The sequence below is a fragment of the Moschus berezovskii genome, chromosome 6 (assembly GCF_049115385.1).
Source record: "Moschus berezovskii isolate FMDL1 chromosome 6, NW_MosBer_1.0, whole genome shotgun sequence".
In the NCBI taxonomy this organism is placed as follows: domain Eukaryota; kingdom Metazoa; phylum Chordata; class Mammalia; order Artiodactyla; family Moschidae; genus Moschus; species Moschus berezovskii.
The window spans coordinates 120872040-120892506 of record NC_142465.1 but is presented as its reverse complement, the minus strand read 5'-3'; the positions used below and the strand labels follow the sequence as shown (position 1 = coordinate 120892506).

Below are 20467 nucleotides of genomic sequence, written 5' to 3'. Positions count from 1 at the left end.
TTTTAATACCCAATTAGTTGCAGGTAATTAATATTCTGAATCTTCTCCAATTAATTAACATAATTAATACATTGTAAAGCGTTCTTTCTTGGGCATTTCACATCCTAAGAAGAAGGGACCTAAAATATACTACTTATTCCCAACCGACATCAGAGTTTTTCCATAACATTTTTCTAAAATTCTGCTTCTAATGTACTCACAAATTCACTCAGTAATAAGCCCTCTAAAAATCTGCTTCTAAGGTGAGATTTCCCAAAACCACACTGGATAAATACTGTTGGGCTGTGAGCAGACACCAAGACAGCAAAAACACAGATGTGTCTGAAAGGAAGAACAGGCAATGCCGCTCGAAGTAATGTCTTCCTTCAAATACAAAAATCTAATGAGAAAACATAACTTAAAAGTTTCAAAGTGCAAAACAGATGCCTCATTGGAATGGCTTACCAGACATTTGAAGAAACTGATTTTAGATCCTTAGAAAAATTGCTATCATCCAGCATAACACTCATAAATGTTTAAAAATTGTGATTCCTATTTCTTAAATTTTATTTACTTTTGTTGTATTTTGCAAATGTGCATGGCATCCTTGCAATGAAAATGTTCTTTAAGAAAAGAAACATTTCAGCCTGGAATACATTTAGAAAGTTTTAAGTGGGTAAAAGTGACAATAATTATAATAATGATAACTGCTAACATGCATCGAGTGATTATTATATATGCCAGGGACTCGGTCCTGTTTTAAATGGACTGATTCTATTATGGCGACCATTGCACCCCTGGGAAAATCGGGTGCAGAGAAGCAACCAGCCAGCCTGGGAGCAGCCCAGGGTCACAGAGTGGATCCTCTGTCTGCCCCCAAGCCTTGGCCAGGCCTCTGCACTCAGGCACGCCTTGCACCTGACACGGCCGGACTCCTAACCCATGCGAGGCTGGGGGAGCCGTCGTGAACACCCTCCCGCTTTGTTCTTTGTCCACAGCAGAAGAAAGTAAAAACAGGGCGGGCGTTTCCAGGCCGGCATCCCACAGGAGAGGCGCCTGGCTGGGGCCTCAGGAGCCCAGACAGGCAGCCACGGCCCCGACAAACGCACACGCCCGGGGCGCAGCCTCACGGCTGTGGACACCCAGCAGCCCTGGCCCTCCCTGCACTCGCGGGAGCACACGTGTCCTTCTGCGCGAAGGACAGGCCACTCTCATGCCTCCTTCGTCCGCTGCCTGACTCACTCGACAAGTCTCTGCTGGTTGGTCTGGAGCGTTCTCTAATTGAGACATAAACCTGGAGCCAGACATCCTGGAATGTGACGTCAAGTGGGCCTCTGCCGGGAGCCAGCGAGGGAAATCCTACCTGTGGCAAAGGTCAATTGGGGAAGAGGCCTAACGGGCAAAGGCTAATCAGGACTCGAGGAACCCCCTGGACTTATCTGAGCATCTACCCCAAAGAAAACTGGAGTCTGACTGCTTTACTATCTTACGCCTCTTACCAAGTCCTCTAATACTTACGGGGGCTTCCCCCCAACCACCTTTCTCTGAAAACATTAATTCAGAGCTGTAGTTTAAAAGTTCTCCTCTCCTCAGCTTAATAGGAGTGTTCCAATCCAAGCCCCTCTGATAGCTTTCTAACTTGCATGACAAGTTTGTCCAGGCTCTTACAACTGAGTGTGACTGTTTATAGCCTCCCAGCCATGCAAGGACAGAAAGCCTAATATTCTAAAATACAGAAATCTGTTGAAGAAGTTAAAATCAATAGAATAGTACTAAAAAAGATTTCATTGTTGAATCAATGCTTGCTGCAAAGTTTCCTCTATCTATTGTATCCTTGGAAATATATTAATCACATATAGAGAATGTAAGTAGTAGCCTTTGATTTAACCACATCAGATCTTAAGTTAATAAATTCCTTTCTTGTAGCTCACTACACCGGTGCCTTATAGGAATGTAACTTTGTTATGTGTCTAGCACCTGACTTTAGGAAAGTCACCTTAAAAGAATATAAGCCTTTTACTAGCTAACTAACCTATTGTTAGGAGAGAGGGCCATAAACTGTTAGCAGGCCCCCTGGCCAGAAGATGATGTAAACCACCTAAAACTTTTATCACAAGACACACAAAAATAAGCCCTGATCCTGATAAGGGTCAAGACTGCTGACCCCGTGTGATTTTGGTGTGATCTATACCTCCCTTTCTCTGTTTCTTATGTGCACAACTTAGGGTATAAAAGCAGCACTGGAAAATAAAGTTTTGGGGCCTTGCTCACTGAAGCTTGGTCTCCCCGTATCGTTCTTTCTCTTTTTCCGTCCTTTTCTCGAATCTCCTTTTTTCTGGTTGAGATCCTTGGAGCGCTGGGCCCTCTGAGTTTACTTATCTGCCTGGGCTTCTAAGACCCACTCGAGGGGGTGCCCTGGTGGGGTACCTCCAGTGATTCGAGAGGGCGCCTGCGGCCTACGTAAACAGAGCAAATCCCGTGCTGGGGTTTTATTGGTTTCCAGCGTAAACCAAGGAATCATCAGCCCCTGTTTCTCTCTCTCTCTTTCTCGCTCTCTCTCTCTGACGCCGACGCCGTTCATCCCGAGGATACCCTGGGCCATATCGAGGCTGGTCCCCGATAGGCCTTAGAAAGCATCACTACGAACAAAGCTAGTGGAGGTGATGGAATTCCAGTTGAGCTATTTCAAATCCTGAAAGATGATGCTGTGAAAGTGCTGCACTCAATATGCCAGCAAATTTGGAAAACTCAGCAGTGGCCACAGGACTGGAAAAGGTCAGTTTTCATTCCAATCCCAAAGAAAGGCAATGCCAAAGAATGCTCAAACCACCACACAATTGCACTCATCTCACACGCTAGTAAAGTCATGCTCAAAATTCTCCAAACCAGGCTTCAGCAATACGTGAACCGTGAACTTCCAGATGTTCAAGCTGGTTTTAGAAAAGGCAGAGGAACCAGAGATCAAATTGCCAACATCCGCTGGATCATCAAAAAAGCAAGAGAGTTCCAGAAAAACATCTATTTCTGCTTCATTGACTATGCCAAAGTCTTTGACTGTGTAGATCACAATAAACTGTGGAAAATTCTGAAAGAGATGGGAATATCAGACCACCTGACCTGCCTCTTGAGAAACCTGTATGCAGGTCAGGAAGCAGCAGTTAGAACTGGACATGGAACAACAGACTGGTTGCAAATAGGAAAAGGAGTACATCAAGGCTGTATATTGTCACCCTGCTTATTTAACTTATATGCAGAGTACATCATGAGAAACGCTGGGCTGGAGGAAGCACAAGCTGGAATCAAGATTGCCAGGAGAAAAATCAATAACCTCAGATACACAGATGACACCACCCTTATGGCAGAAAGTGAAGAAGAACTAAAGAGCCTCTTGATGAAAGTCAAAGAGGAGAATGAAAAAGTTGGCTTAAAGCTCAACATTCAGAAAACTAGGATCATGGCATCTGGTCCCATCACTTCATGGGAAATAGATGGGGAAACAGTGGCTGACTTTATTTTGGGAGGCTCCAAAATCACTGCAGATGCTGATTGCAGCCATGATATTAAAAGACGTTTACTCCTTGGAAGGAAAGTTATGACCAACCTAGACAATCAACAAAGGTCCGTCTAGTCAAAGTTATGGTTTTTCCCATGGTGGTGTATGGATGTGAGAGTTGGACTGTGAAGAAAGCTGATCGCCGAAGAATTGATGCTTTTTTGAACTGTGGTGTTGGAGAAGACTCTTGAGAGTCCCTTGGACTGCAAGGAGATCGAACCAGTCTATCCTAAAGGAGATCAGTCCTGGGTGTTCATTGAAAGGACTGATGTTGAAGCTGAAACTCCAATACTTTGGCCACCTGGTGCGAAGAACTGACTCATTGGAAAAAGACCCTGCTGCTGGGAAAGATTGCAGGCAAGGAGAAGGGGACGACAGAGGATGAGATGGTTGGATGGCATCACCGACTCGATGGACATGAGTTTGGGTAAACTTCGGGAGTTGGTGATGGACAGGGAGGACTGACGTGCTGTGGTTAACGGGGTCGCAAAGAGTCGGACACGACTGAGCAACAGAACTGAACTGAATTCAAGTGTACAATTCAGTGGATCTTAGGACTTTCATGGGGTTAGGTATCCGTCGCCACTCTAACTCCAGAACGTTTTCATCACCCCCCCAAACACACCTTGAGCCCGGGGGTCCCAGGCAGCGGTCCTGCCTGCCCCACGGACCGGCCTGTGTGGCCATCTCAGGTCAGTGGAAGCACAGGCCACGCAGCCTATCCTGCCTGGTTGTCCTCCCTGCACACGAGGCTTCCAGGAGTGACCGAGTCTTCCCTCCTTTCTGCGGCAGAATGACCTCCCACCGCATGGACGGGCCACGCCATGCATATCACCCCTCCTCAGTGGGCACTCCCTGCGCCCCTACACTCCAGACTCTTGGGCACAGAGATGAGGAAGAACCAACGCCCTCAAGGAGCTGGCAGATTAAAGAGGGAAACAACTTAAAAAATGGGAAACAGCCGATAGGGAGGAGTGTCTGTTCACAGCCAGGCCCCGGCAGGCAGACCCAGGAGGGCCGCCCTCCCCTCTGATGCAGGATTAGGGTGAAGCGTGCTTCCAGGCTGGCTCTGGGCTCCCCCTCAGCCCAAGGGTGCCCATGTACCTGCCCCCGGGGGTTGCAGGCCTTGCTCTGCCTCCAGGCCAGCCCGGCCAAGCACCGAGCCTTGGAACTCTGTCCGGGAGGCCCGCGTGCCCACGGGCCCCGAGCACGCCGGGGACGAAGCCCACCTGACTCTGCGCACGGTGTCGCCTCTGCCGGTTGACAGGCGGGAAGCCACGTCCCTCCCCCGGGCTCCCTGCGCTGCACTGTCCGGGCCACGGGCACCGGGTCCCGCCCAGCATGACATCCTTCCTGCTACAAGACCGAGTTCACAGGCAGGAGTGGAAGTGGCCTCCTCGGGGCAGACTTCCTTGCTGGGAAAACGGCTTGGACAGGATCAACTCGGCTTCCCCTGAGCCAGAGCAGAGCCGACCGCTTTCCAGTCTCAGGGCGCTGCATCCACAACAACCCAGGGCTCCTTGGGAGTGTCTCTCCTCCACGTCCTCGCTTTCGAAGGTCTCCAGACCATTGGGCTACAGGGCCTCAGCCCTCCTCCGGGTCACAGAGGAGGCAGGGCCACCCCAGGCCAGGACGGCGGGGAGGGGGCACCGGTGGGAGGCAGGCAGGCACCTCGACGATTTTTCTTGGTCTGTTTAGCGGACTTATTGTTTGATCCCAGGAAATGCTGGCGGCCTATTCCAGGCGTCACTCCCCACAACAGGCCATTTGTTCCTCTCCGACATAACAAAGTACCGGCATTTAACTCAGACAGCCCCCACGCCAATCTGTCTTCCGCAGGTTGAGAGAATCGGGATGACCCCTGTTGTCAGAATGAGATAAATACCCTCCTGCCAGAGAAGGCGCCCCCAGCACGTCTGAGCACTGGGAACAGCGCAGAACCTTCCAGAAGCCCCGGGTTGGGATGGCAGTCAGAGTCGAGGGACAGAGCAGAAGACACGGCAGCTGTCCTGGCGGGGGGCACAGATGACAGACCACTGGCGGTACCGGGGGGCGCGGCTGGAGCAGATACCCACAGAAAAGCAGGTGCAGAAAGGCTCTGTCTGACAGAGGCCGTGTACTGACCCCTTGGCGAGTTCACACCACGGGGCAGGCGCCACCTCTCGGGGTCAAGACCCCCCGACCCCCAGGGTGCACACCTGCCCCCAGAGCTTGCCTGCTGCATTTACGGCCCGTGGGGTGGTGGGGCAGGGGAGCAAGGGGTCTGTGCCTCAGGTCAGCAGGACTCGGCGATGGCAGAGAGGCCAAGGCCAAAGAGACGGGACATGGAGGTGAGGCGTCCCGGCCACCGGCCCAGGTTCAGGGGAAAACAGGGCCCAAAGGGCAAAGCTGATAAACTCACAGGGACAGGAAAGCAGACAGACCCAACCACCACAGGCGGACGTGTGGCCTGCGTAGCTTCACAGTAGCAGGTGTGTCCGAGCAGCGGCTCCCACTGCCGCCCCGGGACCTGGGCCATGCGGACATCCTGACCCAACCTGTGAAGACGCTACAGGCGACAGGAGTGAGGGGCTTGGGGCCCCCAGGATGGAGGGGGAACCCCCACACAGCCTCCCCAATTCCAGGCAGGGCTGACCCCACCCACCGCCCCTGGGAGCCAGAACACTCAGGGCCACGGTGGACTCCGTAAAATGGCGTTTATGACAAACACAATACTTAAAATGACAGAATGTAAACCAAACCGGTTCATCAAAACCTGGACCAGATTCCACATCTTACCTTTATCTTTTAATCACAAATGGACATTAATGCTGGCGTGAGCAACGCCGTCTCGAAGCTGCACCCAGCCCTCCTCCCCAGCTTGTCCGCACACCTCGCTTCAGGGCCGGGCCTGTATCCCGAGGACACCAAGCTGGGGAAAGATCTCTAACTCCATGGGGCCCTCAGAGTGCCGGAGGCAAGTGCACAGGCCAACCCCAGGGAGGCGGCAAAGGCGCTGACTGCCACAGTCCTGGGCAGAAGACCCGCAGCCCCAAGTGGACTGCAGTGAGCACAAAGGCGCAGAACAGTAAAGACAGACACTTGATTAAAACTAATCTCACTTGCCTCCTTAGATCACCGAAAAGCTTTAGGGGATGGTTTGCATAAATTCTTTGAAAATGCTGTCTGGCCATCCGATTGTTTAAAAAGCAATTTGAAAAACAACCCCAGTCTTTATCAACAGCTCCATTTATACAGAAAACTCCAGAATTGCAGGTCAGACACGACACAAGAACATGGCTCAGAAGGCGCCGCAGAGAACTCGGGAGGCCCTGCTTGTGACTGGGGGGGCAGGAACCCACCGCTCTCTGTTTTCCACGGGAAGGTAGAGTAAGAAAACAGCATCCACTTCCACCATGCAGTTATTTAGCAATGGCCGGGGCGGGGTAGCGGGATGCTGTTTAAGCCACTGGGAGAGTTTAACTAAGAGTCTGTCTTTTCCACAAACAGCCCTGGAGCGAAAGTTCCCCATGGTGGTGGTACTGCCCTTGCAAATCGTGAGAGGCTTCTGGGGTGTTTGGGGATCAGAAGGATTAGGGTGAGGGGATCCGCTGGCTTTTGGGGGTGGTGGTGCCAGCCATCCTCCGCCAGACCCAGGAAACAATTAGAAAAATGGAAGAGACGGCGCCTCATACGGAGAAAACCACACAGGGATATAGGGCTGCTCTGAAACATCCAAACTCCATCCTGGGTAAAGAAAGGGCAGGACTCCCCTGTGCACGTTTCTGTGTCCAGAAGAAAGAAAAAGTGAGTGGAAAAAGAACAGGCAGGGTGATGAGCTCGAAGTCCTGGGACACCATGACGAGCAGCCCGTCATGACAGCCGCCGCCACCGACAGACAGAAGGACAGACAGGTGGACAAAGGGTTTCTCCTGCGTTTCCACAGTGCGTCCGCTGTGCTGGGGTCTGTTTCACAGGAAGACGCCTGCCAGAGAGAACACCCCTACTGGCAGAGGCGGGGCCCGTGGGCAGGGAAGGTGCCAGGCAGGGCAGAGCCGGACTCAGGATCGTCCGCTGGGCGCTGGGTGTCGTGGCCGCACTGGGCCAGGCGAGGGGGCCGGGGCCTCTGACGCCACATGGAAAGGAGGGAAGAGCCCCGGTCGCTAACCTCCTGGCACGGCAACAACTCAGGAGAGGCACAGCTTCCCGCAGAAGAACAACAGCCCCTGTCCTCTCCTCCACTGGACAGCAAGAGAGCTGGTCCCCACACAAGCTCACTGAGCTGCGACCTCCTGGGCGGGCCCCCCACAGCCTCCCTCTGCCCCCAGGAGGCCCCAGCATGGGCAAGGCTGCGGACGCAGGCTGGAGCCGCACTCACAGGGATGGTGACCAGGGAGTTCTCACAGCGGGATTCCCCACGGAGGTGCACGCAACAGGGTGGCTTGCCAACCAGAAAAGGGAAACAGCTCATGTTTAAACACCGCCAGGATGCTCGCGGATCCCAGGACACGGACCACCCATGAGGCTGGAAGGCGGTCTCCCGTGCCTCAAGCTGCAGGAGGACGTCGGCCCTGCGGGAGACCAGCGAGGGCAGGGAAGGGCCAACGCAGCCGTTACGACCACGTCCATCACTCACCACACTCGAGCCCTACCTGCAATGAGCCTCTTCGCGTAATTGGGAGCTTAACTGGCGATCAGAAACACCCCCTTCTCTATCAGCAAGCTGGAGCCACTCTGCGGTCTAATCTTCCCATCCCTCGACCTGGGAGGTTTAAATTTGAAATGCTGACACTCTGGTGATGGAGACTCCGGCACTTAATTACATAGGTTTGGGCTCCAATGTAGGGGAAAAGTCCTGCTTTGGCGAGAGAGGCGTCTCAACTCAAGACCATAAATTCACAAAAACTCCTTGGCCCGGCACAAATGATGAACGTGATGCTCAGCTTGGCTGAGCAGTCGGAATGTTTAATTCTAACATAAGTAACATAAAAGCAGCTCAAGGTTACAGATCACAGGCCGTCAAGAGTTTCCAATTCTGCGACGGGGTTGAAGACCCGCAGCCCTCGGCCGTGGGCAGACAAGGACCACAGGTCAAGGACAAAAGAAGGATGACGTGCTCCCTCGGGGTCAGGCAGGCCAGCACCATTCGGCCACGTCCAACTGTCTACCTCCTGGCCCTGACAGGGATCCTGATGACAAGGATCCACCTCTCACCACCAGCAGGGCTCTAATCCCATCCCCTCGCGCCCCTGCACACCCCCGTCACGGGTCTCCAGCCTCGCAGAGCTGCAGCCCTAGCAGAAGGCACGGTTCCGGGGGACAGGACACGGTGCGGCGGGCAGGCAGCTGCAGGTCTCCTCCTAGAAAAATGCAGTATCTGACCCCAGGGGCAAGGCCTCTGGGAACCCTTGGGAAAACGACAAAGTTGGTGTGGGGACTGAGATCAAGCATGAAGGGAAACTCCGGTATCCTTGGTGATTCTTGTTTTTATAATGTCGTTTTGATAAAAAGAACAATGTTTAATCTCACAGCATTCTTTTGGCTTGATGGGCTCTTTGATTTTTTTTTTCCATAATGCTGTGAGTAGAGGTTTTGGTAATGGAACTGCCATTGGCTGAAATACTGATTGATTCTCTTAACTTGTATTGAAGAGTTGTTTGTGCAGGAAAATGTGGGGATGGGAAAAAGGTAAAGACGAAACAGAACCACCTGCAGAGCCCGGAGGCAGCGGGGACCTGGCACACGCTTATTCACTGACTCACCAATTCATTTGTTCTCTGCTTATCGATCTCCTTCATTGACCTGATTCATCTCTGGGGGAGTGCACTGCACGCAGCCGTGTCTGCGAGCAAAGAAACTGCCGCGTGCAGAGTGAGCGGGGACGGGGCTCAGACACGGCCGGTTCAGAGGAGACGGACAGCCCTCGGGGGGATGCGGGCGGGGGCGACATGGCATCTGACCTGTGCCTGGGAAGACGGTGGGCAGGGCACAAGGGGACGGGAGAGAAGGCCACGCCAGGGAGGGCACGGGGGCAGAGCCCAGCAGCTGTGCGGACGTCCACACGGCCAGCCCGGGAGAGATCCTAAGGCTCCAGGGCGCCCGGCCCTGAGCTGAACTTCCTCAGCAGGAAGGGGAGCCGTGCAGACATCGGTACATTGGAGTCAGCGTGCACGGGGCCGGGGAGCAGGGATCTGATGGACAGTGCTGTGGGTGGAAGAGATGCTCCCAATCAGAGCCTGTGAGCCGCACCCGCCACCTGAGCATCCAGGCTCCACGACAGCCCCCACCAGTGATGTCACTGCCCAGGAACACGTCAGCTCCACACCGTGAAATGCCCGACATTGCCACCTCCCACAGAGGCCAGGGGCAGCGCAGGGCACAGCACTGCCCAGCTACATTTCTATGACACGTGTCACCAGCTGCGTCCCTCCCCACTGCTGTACCTGCGTGCATGTCTCCCCACTGCAGTAAGAGCTCCAAGAGCAGGGCCGTGCCCACGACACTCTCTGTATCCCCAGCCCTCCACTCACACATAGCAGACGCCCCCAAACTACCTACCAAGTGCCTGATGGCCTGCTGCCAGAGACCCGACGGCCCAGGAGGGAGGAGGCACCACATCGGCAACTCGGCCTAGAGCACGGTGCGGAATGCCAGCATGCTCTGTGAAGAGCGAAAAAAGATCTTACCCTGAAGTCTCTACTGAGGGAAATATCCAACCTATCACTGAATTTAAGCTTCAACACTTTGGCCACATGATGCAAAGAGCCGATTCATTGGAAAAGACCCTGATGCTGGGAAAGATTGAGGGCAGGAAGAGAAGGGGACAACAGAGGATGAGATGGTTGGATGGCATCACCGATTCAAAAGAAAGGAGTTTGAGCAAGCTCCGGGAGTTGGTGATGGACAGGGAGGCCTGGCGTGCTGCCGTCCATGGGGGCGCAAAGAGTTGGACACGACTGAGAGTCTGAACATGAACAGTAACTTGCTTCCACAAATGGCAATGCAAACAAGTCAGTGAAGGAGGATTCATTCACATTGAAGAAAGCGTTCTTCCAAGTGAGTTCATGTGCAACCTGCTCCAACGGCCTCCTTCCCACAGAAGCCCAGGGCTCTCTGAACAGAAGGCCAAGCTCCTCTGATCAGGAGGCACCCTGAGAGACTGCAGCAGGTGCTGATCACGCCTTTGAGCAGCACAGGCACACCGTCTCAGGAAAACAGCTCCCCAGGGTCCACCCCTTCCAGGAGAGCAGGCCCTCTTCGGCTCCTGACCTCTCCCTTGCTCAAGAATCAGAAGCAGGGTGCACGCGGCCTTCCTGGGGGTCACATGGACCATGAAACCCACACCGTTCATCTGAGATGCGCTGGTGCCTGGACCACTCGTCAGGCTCACAGGACGAACCCTCCCACACCACCTCACTGCATTAAAGGGCTCAAGCCTCTCATTATTCTAACAGGGAAAGGAGTGGAAGACTTCGGGTTAAGACCTTTCTGATGGCGCATCTCCAAGCAGAAGCAGATTCTGTAGACAGGCTCGTCCTTCAGGAGGTGGACAGCAGTCATTTAAATAGAGAATGAGCTTTCTGGAGTCATGATCATCTGATAAAGGCAAACATCATAAATCAATGCACTCAATTGATTTACTCCCTTTATCCAATTAAGTCAAAAATAATTCCTCAAAGGATAAATGCTCACTCACTCAAATCATCACTAATGCGGCCAGATGGAAAGAAAAAGTTGACCAACAGGAGACCCTCCTTGTTCCTGCGGCTCTGGGAGGACCGCACTCAGAAGCGGCTAGAGGAAAGCTTGGGGTGCAGCCCTGGGGCAGAAAGTCGCCCCCAGAGGGGCGTGTAGAGGCACTTCCCCCAGCATGATGATGGAATTCTGACTTCTCAGCTCAGAGAGAGACCCTCCCAGGGAAAAGCCAGTCTAGATCACCACAGTCAAATACCAAATGGTCAAAAGCGAAAAACTGAGAAAGTAAAACCGGATAAACATCTGCAACACAGTACAGGCCAAGGAGTGACATCAAACATGCTACGAAGAATTGTTTCCCAGCAAGAAAAACACACACGCAAGCCCGGTGAAATGAGGAAAACACCTGAAAAGGATACTTAGGGGAAAGTCAAACATAAAGAAATGATCAGGAGCGCTCAGTTCAGTTCAGTTCAATCGCTCAGTCATGTCCGACTCTTTGCGACCCCATGAATCACAGCACGCCAGGCCTCCCTGTCCATCACCAACTCCCGGAGTTCACTCAAACTCATGTCCATTGAGTCAGTGATGCCATCCAGCCATCTCATTCTCGGTCGTCCCCTTCTCCTCCCGCCCCCAATCCCTCCCAGCATCAGAGTCTTTTCCAGTGAGTCAACTCTTCGCATGAGGTGGCCAAGGTATTGGAGTTTCAGCTTTAGCATCAGTCCTTCCAATGAATACCCAGGACCAATTTCCTTTAGGATGGACTGGTTGGGTCTCCTTGCAGTCCAAGGGACTCTCAAGAGTCTTCTCCAGCACCACAGTTCAAAAGCATCAATTCTTCGGCGATCAGCTTTCTTCACAGTCCAACTCTCACATCCGTACATGACCACTGGAAAAACCATAGCCTTGACTAAAGAGACCTTTGTTGGCAAAGTAATATTTCTGCTTTTTAATATGCTATCAGTAGCACTAGCTATTAATAAGTTCAAATAAACATAACCAACAAACATAAAACAGTAACATTTCACAGTTTAAAGTACCCACCATGGGTACAGGTAAACAGAAACAGACTCGGGACCCACACAGAGCACACACAGTACAGAAGTTCTGCTAAGGGAAGGACGCACAGGTTCAGACACAGCAAGTCAGAGGCCACGAGCACCCACAGAGCTCTGCAGCGCCCAGGTGGGAGGCAGGGCTGAGCGGGGCCCGCGGTCCTGTCCTGACACACTGGGGTCTACCGGAGTAGCTGGCTTCCCCACCCAGGCCCCGACATCCCAACTCCCACGAGAACAGGCAGAGCACCCAGGGTCCAGGTCAGGATGAACACGGTGCTATTGCACCCGACTACTAAGGACACAGCGCGAGCCCAGACATGCTCTCCAGGAAGGCACACCGTGAGCACCTGGGCTGCTGGGGGCGGAGGCTCTTCTGTGCCAGCCCACTAGAAGAGCCAGCAGCCTCACCTGACAGACGTGAGTCTGAGCCAGCTCCGGGAGACGGCAAGGGGCAGGAAGCCCGGAGCGCTCAGTCCCCGGGGGCGCAGCAAGTCGGACACGACTGAGTGACTGAACAACCATAACAAAGGCGGATGGCTCCCTTTCCACATTTTGTTAGACATACTCCTGCTCAAAATAAGCTAATCCATTGTGTGGCTTTCCAGTTTGTCCATAAGAGGAAATTTTCCCTCAACAAGAGCCCTTGGACCTCCTTTAAAATAAGGGGCCCTTCCTTCCCTGCTGGTCAGGTGGCCTTCTGGCTCACAGCCCAGCAAGTGCTTCGGGTCCCCGAAGTCTGGGAGGGGAGTTAGCCTCTCGGTGTCAGGAAGGTCCTCAGAAGGCCTGACTGCATGAAAGTCCCACAAGTAAACCTCTTCTAATTCATGACAGGAATTTATTTTGCAAGCAGCACACCTATTCTCCATCCCCGCCTGAAGAAGCATTCAGACACACAAGGGGTGTTGCAGGTGGTGGCCCTGCCTTCCTGCACGGTCAGCACGGAACGACTGTAGCCACTGATGGGGTGGCAGGGAGCCCCCCACACCACAGGAAGGCATGTCCCACACTCGGGTCACAGCTCCCGTGTCACAGGTGGACCATGCACACTGCGTCCCACACTCAGGGCACAGCTCCCGCATCACAGGTGGACTGTCCATGCCCTACATAAGCACAGCAACTCCTGCCAGCCCCGAGACCAGAGCACAGGGAGGGCAGGGACAGCTGCAAGCTTCTCCCAAGAGCCCTCGGGTAGACTGAGGGGCTGGACACCTGGCTCCACACCTGCTCTGAGCCCACGCCCAGGCTGAGGACGAGGGCGCAGGGACAGCCTCACTGGGCCCCCAGACCAGCCCGAGGGCCTCACGGCCTGTCCAGGGCAGAGCCTGGGCCAGGGAATGGTCAACCTTATCAGCAGAGTCGCCTAAGCCACTGCGTGGCCATCGCCCTTCGTGCCTGGAGGCCAAGAGGAGAAGCCGACACGGACACGGGTCCTCGAGGGGCACGATCCAGCCCCCGTCACTTCATTCCCCAGTCACAGAACACTGATGGACTCACACATTCAAATAAAGGGCGAGTTAGCCACAAATCAGCTGTCATCTCAAAGGCAAGCAGGCCACCGGGTATTCCAGCATTTCAATTCACCCCAGTTCTTTCTACGCGGAGTTTTCTCCCAGCTTTCTCTGTGGCGATGGTTGCATTATAAACATAAACGTGCATCCTGCTGAAAGCTGGCACTGGTGGTGAGGGTTTTCCACTCTATCACACGCCCTTTGAAGCCATCTTTCAGGATGCTGGTTAACAGGCCGGGCCTGGTGCTCTGACGGCTCCAGAACCACCTCGCTGCCCTGGGCTGCAACGTCGTCTGAACACTTCTCCACTATCAGGAACGCATCTGTGGACATCTTCCTTGCACAAGGGGTCTGATCCACGTTGAGAATTGTTTGCTTACGACAAGCATCTCAGACGAAACAGGCAGGTGAAGAGTAAGTGCGTTTTCAGGCTCCCGGCAAATCTTACTAAAATACTTGGAAGGAGTGTTTGGAATTTACGCCATAGCCAGGATGCCCAAGACTGCGGCCCCACCGTCTCCCATCAGCAGCCCCTTCTTTCCACCTCCGGGGAGGCTCACACGGCTCAGTAAGATGAGAGTTAATTTGCACTGTTTTACATTCTGGCGAGTTTTCGCGTTTTCGTGGCCACTCCTTAAGCCCGTTTCATACTCACTGAGTTATCAGCGCAGCCCTGAGGCGTGGTGCGAAGGTGGGCTCTCACCCCCAGGGGACTCACCGAGTTATCAGCGCAGCCCTGAAGCATGGGGCGGAGGTGGGCTCTCACCCCCAGGAGCAGGCTCTCCAGGTTGGGATCTCAGACCCCTGGTCTCCTGCTAGGCGCAGCCCTCAAGGGCAGAGGCTAGGCCTCCCAGCAGACAGGACGGGAACCAACTGGCCCAGCTCACCGCACCTGCAGGAACCCAGTTGCCCTGAGGAAACACACAGAAACTAAGGAATCCAAATCACAACACCCCAGATGAATCTGTCAAAATACACACATACACAGACACACACACACTCCCCAGACCGGTGGGCTGGCGGCCTGTGCCCGCACATGGGTCCCTCTATAACCATGAGGGCATAGCACTGGGTCTGCTCTCCCCACAGTTCCTGGGCTTCATGAGGATCCAGTCTGTCCACGGGCTGCAGGGGGAGGCCCTGACCAAGGCCTGGCCCCCATGTCCGGGGGAGGCGGGAGAAAGGTCACTGAAGGGGGGGCTGTGCTAGCCTCCTCTCCAGCCTCTCTCAACCCAGCTGCCTGAAGAAATGATGGAGCCGCTCCTCGGTCGTGTTTGTGCTGGGATTACAACACGCAAAATTAGGGGTGCGGGCCTAGGACGCTGTGAGCCGTGCAGAAAACGGTCACCGCGACTACAGTCTGTCGCAGTCTCCTGGTTGGTGTCATGAACACAGAACACGCCACCCAGAGCCAGGCTGCTCCCATAAGTGCTAAGGATGGGCCTAAAAATGTCCTAGCCGCTTGAAAAGCTCAGTGTCCCACGGATATAAAATCACACAAACGCATTACAATCTGCAGGAGCCGTGACCTTCTGTGCTGGTCATGGTGGAACCCGAGTGGGAATCCACAGCCATCACTCAACTTGAACTGAAGTGACAGTCACTCAATTGTGTCCAACTCTTAGAGACCCCATGGACTGCAGCCCACCAGGCTCCCCAGTCCATGGGATTCTCCAGGCAAGAGTACTGGAGTGGGTTGCCATTTCGTTCTCCAGGGATCTTCCCAACCCAGGGATTGAACCCAAGTCTCCTCATTGCAGGCAGACTCTTTACCAACTGAGCGTGGGAGCAAAACTTCAGAAACACTTAGATGATGCTTGACCTCCACTTCCTACGTTTATCTGAAATTCTTCACTTGTTTTTAAAAAGTTAGACTATTTTAATGCGTTGGTATGTATGCAGGTCAGGAAGCAACAGTCAGAACTGGACATGGAACAACAGACTGGTTCCAAATAGGAAAAGGTGTACGTCAAGGTTGTATATTGTCACCCTGCTTATTTAACTTCTATGCAGAGTACATCATGAGGAACGCTGGGCTGGAAGAAGCACAAGCTGGAATCAAGATTGCTGGGAGAAATATCAATAACCTCAGATATGCAGATGACACCACCCTTATGGCAGAAAGTGAAGAGGAACTCAAAAGCCTCTTGATGAAAGTGAAAGAGGAGAGTGAAAAGGTTGGTTTGAAGCTCAACATTCAGAAAACAAAGATCATGGCATCTGGTCCCATCACTTCATGGGAAATAGATGGGTAAACAGTGGAAACAGTGTCAGACTTTATTTTTTTGGGCTCCAAAATCACTGCAGATGCTGATTGCAGCCAGGAAATTAAAAGACGCTTGCTCCTTGGAAGGAAAGTTATGACCAACCTTGATAGTATATTAAAAAGCAGAGACATTACTTTGCCAACCAAGGTCCGTCTAGTCAAGGCAATGGTTTTTCCCGTTGTCATGTATGGATGTGAGAGTTGGACTGTGAAGAAAGCTGATCACCGAAGAATCGATGCTTTTGAACTGTGGTGCTGGAGAAGACTGTTGAGAGTCCCTTATACTGCAAGGAGATCCAACCAGTCCATTCTAAAGGAGATCAATCCTGGATGTTCATTGAAGGGACTGATGCTAAAGCTGAAACTGCAATACTTTGGCCACCTCATGCGACGAGTTGACTCACTGGAAAAGACTCTGATGCTGGGAAAGGTTGGGGGCGGGAGGAGAAGGGGACGACCGAGAATGAGATGGCTGGATGGCATCACCGACTCTGTGGATATGAGTTTGAGTATACTCCGGGAGTTGGTGATGGACAGGGGGGCCTGGCGTGCTGTGATTCATAGGGTCGCGGAGAGTCGGACACAACTGAGCGACTGAACTGAACTGAACTGACTGATCATGAATGTGTTTACTCAAAGGCAGTTAAGAGACTCAACGCAATGCTAAAGCTGCCTGGAACACAGAAGACCCAACACCAACAGTATTTGCAGAGAAAAGGAAAGGAGGAGGGTTTGTCAGAGCAAAGCCTCAGGGGCCTGATGGTTCCGTGGCTGTTCTCCACGAGCGCCACTGAACTCTCCATGCCCAGAGTCCTGGGCGAGGGTTTCTGTTTTGTGCTTTGAGGAAATCTGTTCTCTTAGCCAGAGATTAGCCATTCTCTTGTCTTCAGCTGTGTGTGCCTGGTACTGACCACAGGGCCTGCACGCTGTAGGCTGGCTTGAGGGTCCTCAAGCCCAGTATCGAAAAGATGCCAAGAAAACAGATTTCTAAACAGGGGCTCCCCTGCACCTCGCACACGAGGCCTACCAGGGTATAGCTAACACGCCACCGCCCACGAGCTCAGGCGAGGATGAGTGTGGTTAAGGGGAGGCACGCGGTCAAGGAGCTCGGACGCCCAGGGAGCTGCAGCCCAGCCTCGAGAGAACCACAGGCTGCAGCCAGGAGTGAGGGCCTTGCTTCCAGAAACTCCCCCAAGGTCAGTATGTCCTCGGACAAAGCAAAGATGGGACATTACTCTTGAGGAGCAGCCAAGCCCACTGCCGTCCCCGGAACCCAGAGAGAGAAGTGCCTGGCAGACTGGGGGGTGGGGAGGTCCTAGTTGCCCACACGGAGCTGGTCCTTACCCTCGCTGGGGGCCCTGCAGACAGGGGCTGGCTGGGCAGTGGAGGAGGAATCCTGAAAGAACATGTCTCAACAGCTCAAAGTGTCCACAAGGCACGGCTCTCCAACAGAATGTCACCCAAGGTGGAGGGGGTCCTCTGCCTGCCCACAGACAGCCCCTGGTCGCACCCCCATGGAAAGACAGAGGACCAAGCACCAGGGATGAACGGGGTTACAGTGCTGGATGCAGGGGACATCAGAACGAGGAGAGTGCTGAGGAGGGACTCAGGGGACAGGGCTGGCACAGCCCTGGGAACAGGACAGCTAGCTGCCAGGTGCCAGCCACGAGGAGAACCAGAAGGACCCGGGCCAGGTTTTGATGCCTCTGGGCCGACACGCCCCCAGGAGGCCGCGAGCAGCCTGGAGAGCAGGCACAAGGAGTGGCCCCCAGGCTGGGAAGCGCGCCACCACGGTGCCACCACCCACCTCCAGGGGCAGCTGCTGCCGCCGAGGACACTGCCCCCAACCTGGACAAATGCAGGAGACGTGGGGGGTACTCGGGGGGTCTGCCACAATCAGGGGGCCCTGGCTCTCCCGCCCACCATCCATCCCGCTCCAGGGCCCCTTCTACACCCTGGGCACTGGTCAGGGCTCACCGGCGAGGGTTGGCTGCCCCTCCCTGGTGGGGGCTGGGGAGCAGGCTCGTCTCCAGGCAACAGTGGTGGGGGTCGGAGGGTGCAGGCCCGGCAAAGCTCCTGTCCCTCACCCTCTTGAGGACACGTCCTCCTGTTAGACAGTCCCTTGGGGGCTGATCCCCGCAGAGCTTACCCCCAGCCCTGGCGGAACCGTGTTCACAGAGCTGCTCAGCTCCACCTGCTGACCCTTGCTCGTCTGCACTGTCAGGGCCCAGGTGGAGGGGGGCGTTTCCACCGGCCCCCAGGCCCCAGGCCTCGGTGTGCAGACTGGGTGACAGCTCAATGAAGACAGAGGCCCCAGCCTAACTCCAGGCCCCTGTGGACTCCGGAACAGGGCCTCCACCAAGCACCCGGCCGGACCTCCCCGCCCGCCCGCGGCCTGCCCTGCACAGGGTGCCCGCCTCCACACCTCCCTCCACAGCCTGCCTGACTTGCCCGCATCCTTCATGACCTAACCCGGGTGGCTCCTGCTCCTCGCCAGTGGCAGAGAGGACCTAAATCTGAGATCCCGGAGAATGGTGACACCTTCCCATGGGAGCCCTCACATGTGAGTGAGAGGAGACGCTCCTGCCAGAGCCCACAGGCCTCCACTCTCCCCGCCCCAGGGACACACACAGCCTCGCCGACAGAACACTCACCTAGACGCGGAGGGCAGCTCCCACCTGCCTGCCCAGCCTCACCACCTTAGGGCTGGACCAGACATCAGACACACCCAGGGCAACCCCGCCAACTGAAGGGTGGCATGCTGACCCAAGAGAGGGTCTTCTGTCTGGCTATTCCAGGGAAGCGGTCTTGCTAACAGCACATTTATTATGACATACGATTCTTGAAAATAATGGTGTGTATTCTGAGGGATACAGAATGTATATAATGAAAAGTGCCCAGAAACGCACGATGCAGCTTCAGTTGACGTCGTGGTATAGTTCACTGCATCACAATTTGGTCCATGACGCTCTTGCATTAGCACGTTTTTTAATAAGCTATAATTGAGACTGAATGTGAAGTTCGAGGTCCCACCACTTTTGTGTATGCTTTGGTCATTTTCATGTATGGAAAATGCATGGAAATCACGGACCACCAATGGCTTACGCGTCCTCTATGGCTGGACGTGAGGGTTTGCCTGGCGCCTCTGCAAGGACAAAGGCCTCGACAGTGAACCCCCCAGCCCTGACTTTGTGCCTTCTCCCGCCTCCTCCAGACAAGGAAGCGCCCGAGCCTTTTGGGACTCAGAGATTACGGGGTGTCAATCTCATCACACCTCAAAAGCACCGAGCATTATCTTCTTTAATCGTGGCTAATTTGATAGACAAAAATAGAACTGCATTATTGACTGGATTTGCATTTTCATTACAGTGATGCTAGACTTTTTTTTTTTTAGTGTATTATTCATTTGTGGGAGCATTTTGCAACATTCCTCCTTATTTCCAGAAAGAATCTTTTTAACTGTATGTTTGCTCTTCACAGACATAAGAAGCGGTTCAAAGACACACACCGCCACAGAAACGCCACAGCAGGAAGAGGCGCGGAGGAGCAGAGACGGGGCTGCTGTGGGAACACAAACACCACTTCTGCGGGCACGGCGCGCCCACGGCACCACGGAACAAAGCAAGCACTTCCGTCAACGTGAGGCCACCTTTCCACGTAAGGATAAGGATAACTAAAACCAGGATACTGTGCTGGGATGGCTAGAGAATAATTTATTTTGTTTGACCTTTCTTAACCAATTCAACATTAGTGTATTTTTAATCAAATATATCAATATGTACTAATTAACCCTGCGTGGGGTGAGTCAAAATTAACCAACCACTTCAATAATAAATCAAAAAACCTATAATTGGTATTTTAATTTTTTATAAGTAACATACCATGTAACACCAGAGTGAATACTCTATCACCACCATATAATTACACCACAACATACTCTGAGGCCCATCCTTCACACTGTTATTAGACTCATAAAATATGCTTCCAAAATGAGAAAAAATAGCTGTCAAGAACTGCATCTTATTATTCAACTATTAAACTTTCTTAATCATCAATCAGTTTAATTGCTCCTGACACAGGTTATAAATAACATTTTGTGGTTCAATAGAACACTACACTGGTAACCCCTTCATCCCCGGGGCTGAAGAGGAACAAACCCCTCCCCGGGATACTCCAGCAGTGTCTGCTTATCCTTCACTGTCGTTTCCATTTCAATCGGATATAGCATTCTGAAGCGTTTTGCTGATTTAAGCCGAAGATGTTAAGAAATCACTGTATGTAATTGCCTGGCATTATTTTCAATTAGATCCCTAATGGGCAGATGACCCATTTCACCTGGTCCAAACCAGCAGCTGAATGCAGACATGAGTGCCTGGCCGTGTCTGGCTGCTGTGAGCTCTGGCCCCTACTCTGACCACCAGCTGTC

The 20467-nt window shown here is 53.3% G+C and overlaps 1 protein-coding gene across 7 annotated transcripts in view; it reads right to left on the bottom strand.

Moving 5' to 3' along the window:
• The window catches only part of TBC1D22A (TBC1 domain family member 22A), a 257858-nt gene that overhangs the window by 97006 nt on the left and 140385 nt on the right, over positions 1-20467 (bottom strand). For 5 of the 7 annotated variants that reach the window (XR_016037730.1, XR_016037729.1, XM_055395960.2 and 2 more), the window contains one exon: positions 10070-10171. The exons of the other annotated variants lie outside the window; for them this stretch is intronic. Coding sequence is in view for 3 of the 5 variants with exons in the window: in XM_055395960.2 (XP_055251935.2) it covers positions 10070-10171 (102 nt within the window). In the remaining 2 variants the exon portion in view is untranslated. The remainder of the gene's footprint in view (positions 1-10069; positions 10172-20467) is intronic. 7 annotated transcript variants of the gene reach the window in all.